This window comes from Halyomorpha halys, unplaced genomic scaffold (genome assembly GCF_000696795.3).
Source record: "Halyomorpha halys isolate HHAL.00 unplaced genomic scaffold, Hhal_1.1 Scaffold1224.1, whole genome shotgun sequence".
Taxonomy (NCBI): domain Eukaryota; kingdom Metazoa; phylum Arthropoda; class Insecta; order Hemiptera; family Pentatomidae; genus Halyomorpha; species Halyomorpha halys.
In genome coordinates, this window is record NW_027110818.1 from 278,668 (window position 1) to 283,205 (window position 4,538).

At 31.6% G+C, this 4,538-nt stretch overlaps 1 protein-coding gene across 1 annotated transcript in view; it reads right to left on the reverse strand.

Moving 5' to 3' along the window:
• Positions 1–3,763, reverse strand: part of Rpp25 (ribonuclease P protein subunit Rpp25) — a gene marked incomplete at its 5' end in the record, with an annotated part of 10,189 nt that extends 6,426 nt beyond the window's left edge. The window contains 2 exon segments of the mRNA XM_014433553.3: positions 2,113–2,229; positions 3,585–3,763. Of these exon segments, the coding sequence (XP_014289039.3) occupies positions 2,113–2,229; positions 3,585–3,763 (296 nt within the window).
• Positions 3,764–4,538: the final 775 nt, after the last annotated feature.

Below are 4,538 nucleotides of genomic sequence, written 5' to 3' on the forward strand. Positions count from 1 at the left end.
TCTCTCTCTCTCTCTCTCTCTCTCTCTCTCTCTCTCTCTCTCTCTCCCCCCCCCTGTTAAATAAGTTTTTGTGAAATTTTTACTTACCGCACCTCCGATCATATTCTCCTCATAAAAATCTAATATATACAAATTTATTATACATAGTTTAAAAATAAGCACACTTTAGATACCTGCATCCATAGGAAGTCTTTTGGTAAGTTTGGAATGGGCAATTTATCTCTCTCCAGCGGCTCCTCCACATTCTTCCCTTTCGAGTAGTTTTCCACTAAAACAATAAAAACCATTAGTTATACATCTAATGAAATATTTCTTAATTATATAATACATACATAATAATTCTATTCAATCAATTGATTTAACCTTACATAAATTTATAAATGATAAATACAAATTATGACTTTTTTAATGTTGCTTCAACATTTGGCCTGAAAAATTTAGAGAACATTCAGGGGTTGTGGACACAGATATGGATAAATGTGCCAACCAAAATATGAATTAATATTGTTGCGGCCAACATATGGTAGAATAATCGATTATAAGAACATATGGTTTTTATTACGTTAAAAAACAAAACAAATCAACTCTAGGTTGTTATTATGAATACGGCAGATATAAATCAGATCTTCTAGTTGCCAGCATCATTTTAGCGGGCTCATCCTCCAAGAGGACAATGCGGGCAGACGTACCTCTTTTCAGAATCTACCTTCACGAGGACATAACCTAAAAACAGCAGGGACCCCATCAATCACCCACGACATATTAAGACATTTTAATCACTCTCTCGCCGGAAGACAGATATAAATAGAAACTAGACTAACGCGGAACGTTAGTGGACATAGACATCGATCGAAGAGACAGAGACGAGAGACGACATCTATCGGATTCCGGCCTGGAGGCTATATGAGGAGGCTCCAGTAATAATGGCGAAATGAGGGCCGTGTTGGAATTCCAGGGGCGGGGGTGGTGGCTTGAGTTCCACCGCGAGGGTCCATTTTATTTTTCATTATATCTCTCTGTCTTCTACTGATGTCGTACTTTTCAGCTGTCTATGAAAGGTCACTTATTCCCATGCATGTGCTACTGTGTTTCAGCAACTTTTATGCATTTTGTTGTAATGTTTATTCATTGATATTTAAAACAGTATAACATAAATGTGAAGTTATATTACAATAGACTCTACAGCCTGCAGAAATTTAATAATATTTCTTGAGTAGAAGTCCGAAAATGTTACGTAATTACTTGGTTTTCAGAAACCTTAAGGCGCTGTGTGAGAGACCATGTTTTGCATCCATAATTATATAACAGTAATTTATAAGTATTCTGTATTTTTTTTTCAATATAGCGTAAACAGGAAAAAAAAAATTTAACATTAAAAAATGTTTTGTATCCGTAAAGAACAATGGGAAGGATAATAGTTTTGTAAATTCCGAGATGAAGCGGACGGACCAGTAAGAGCTGATAAGGCTAGGCGCAGCTCTAGTTGCCGAGATGAAGCGGACGGACCAGAGTAATCTCTAGAACTAAAATAATAATAAAAAAATCATATATTACTATTATGTATTTTAATATTTACCAACTATGCCTATGTAATATAAGAATAATAAGCAACTGTCCAACTAGTCATAGTATGCTGTGTGTGTAGCAGGCCAATGCAGTTGGGCGCCACAGCATTTTGAGTAAAGTATTTCCCCCTTCGTAAAATGTTGCCAATAGGCGGCTTAGAAGCACTCTTGTAAAATAAATTACAAATTTTTGATGTTTTTATGTCAATTAAATATTTTGAAATTTAGAAATTCAATGTTGTTTCTAAATAATCTTTCTTTTTTAATCATCGGTTAAATTGCTTCTTCCTATTGGTGAAAGAAGGTACTAGGTTGTTCTCGTGTTGCTCGAGTCATAACAAGTTCTTTTATTACTCTTAAATACATCTTATAATACAATAAAGATAGATCAATGTTACAAACTCTCACTGTATATTTGGCAAATGAGTCTTGCTGGACCATCAAGCATGCTAAATCTAAGAATAATAAACCTAATGAAGATAATTACTAAGTGAATAATACATTAAAGATTTAAAGAATATATAAAATTGATAAGAGAATATATTACCCAGGAAGATCAGCGTTGATCGCTTCATGGCTTAGCAGAATGTGTATCATCGGCACATCCCTATTGACGACGAGCTGGTCAAGACCTTCCAGTTTTGGATCCCAATATTCTTCACACCTAAATAATACCATTAACATATTAAATAAGTAGCAATATAAAAAAAATATATAATTCATTCATTAATAAACAACTAATATAAAAAAATACAGAATTTAAAATTCAATAGTCTGTGCAATTTTACAAATAAATGAAGGTATTAAGTGAGTAACAAATCAATAAGTATGCCAAAAAATTTCAAAATTACAATGTATAAGATAAAAATTTGGTATAATTTACAATTTTTAATAAATTTTCTAAAGCAAATTTATTTAATTGACAAAATACTTAATTGTATAAATAGAAATTATGCTCTTAAATTAAATTAAATAAAATTCATTAAGGATCTTTTAACCCGGGAGAGGTATGGCCTTGAGTATTTTGCTTATGATGGGAAATAAATATCTATATTTTCCTAGTATTTCATCTGTTTTTCTTTCTTTATACTTTTGTCTACCTTCCTTTATTTCTTTGGGGCTATTATAACCGCTTGTTTATGTTACTCCCTCTTTTATCTCATGACCTATACTCCATTCAGTTTTGCTCAGGCCTCCTCGCAACGGTAAGACTGAATATCTCTCACCGGTACACTCCTAACATGACATCTTTTTTTTTCTCATTTGAACATTTTGCTCCCCTGGACACCTCCTATGTTTCTTATTTTAAATCAAGAAGACCTTAGATCTTTTACAAATTCTGAATTCTTCAGCCCAAATAGGAGAGCAACAATTTACGATTTGTAGGATGAGCAATAATTTGTACTATTTTATTTTTTTTTGTACTATTTTATTTATTTTTATAGGTAATTTAAGATTAATATCAATGAAATTTGAAATTATAATTGTAAATTATAGAATTTCAATTTCTTCTTCTTTGAAGATTCTTGTCATCCTCAGATCCAATTATATAAAAAAAATTGTACAAATCGTCAACCATGAGATAAATACTCACAGGACAAAAAAGTAGGACACTCCTGCCGGGTTAATGAAAAAAAAAAATAAGTTAAAAGATCCATCATATAGTGTGCGGCATTATGGACATGATTACACAACTTATTCTATCAAAAACACTACATTTTACGCTCAGAATTCACGGACTTCTACAGTTGTATGATATATAATATATGATAGAGTTCTTCACACTAGAGTGTTATGATATATAATATATGATAAAGTAGTTCATTCTAGATTTCTAAATATATGATAGAGTTGTTGTTGACTCTAGAGAAGTATAATATATAATAGAGTTGTATGATATATTATATATGATAGAGTTGTATGATACATAACATATGACAGAATTGTTCACCCTAGATTTCAATAATAACATAATGAGTTGATATGAGTAGATATATAATACATGACAGAGATGTTTACCTGCGATACTGAATCTTGTTAAACTGATGGACATTTTTGAACTTGCGTTTGAGGATCTCAGCACAAGAGATAACTTTGCCAATAGCCACACCTGATCCTGTCCATAGGACATCTTTGCCGTTTCCGTACTCTTTCAGGGCCAATTCCAACAGGTTCCTCATCTTGCTGCCTCCTTGCACCTGGAATAAGGGTAAATGATTAAATTATACTGGAATATTACAATATTATTGGAGAAATATAATATATAATACATAGAAAGTGGTAACATGATTTTTAGAATTTACAAATTGTATACAAAAAAATTAACTAAATTATCAAAGTAATTCAAATTGTTGAAATAAATCGATACAGGAATGTGCGATCTTAAAATCGATGTTAGTTCCAAAACCTATGCCTCTAATAACATAATAATTAGAGACGGGTTTAATAGGGCAGACTAAAATAAAAATAAAAAAAAAAAAAATTTAATTTATTTTTTTTTGTTATTATTATTTATTTTAGCACTAAATTTTCGGAAAATTCTCAGACTTCTTTGTGAGTTTGACGAGTATCTTTTTTTTACTGACGTGAGGCACTTGCATTTACAACCCAGTACTAGCATTTTTTTTCATTTTTCGTACATGCGAGAGTTTAAATTACATTTCGTAGCTTAAGCTCTGATATCTCGTAACTCTACAAACAACTTTATACCATTTAATAAATAATAATAGGAAAATTAATACATCATTTTAGAAACATTGGGAAATTTTTGATGATTGAAGTATCGTACAAAACTATGGTTGAGGTGAGAGAGTCCGTCCATGGACTGATGTCTTTATTTCTAAGGTATAAAAATCGTAAAAAAAACAAAACCTTAAATGGAACTAATAGCTGATCACGAAATCCAGAAAGTCTAGAACAGGGATGGCCAACTTTTCAGTATATAATGTCGGGGTTGTCTGGTCTTAGGTGGTT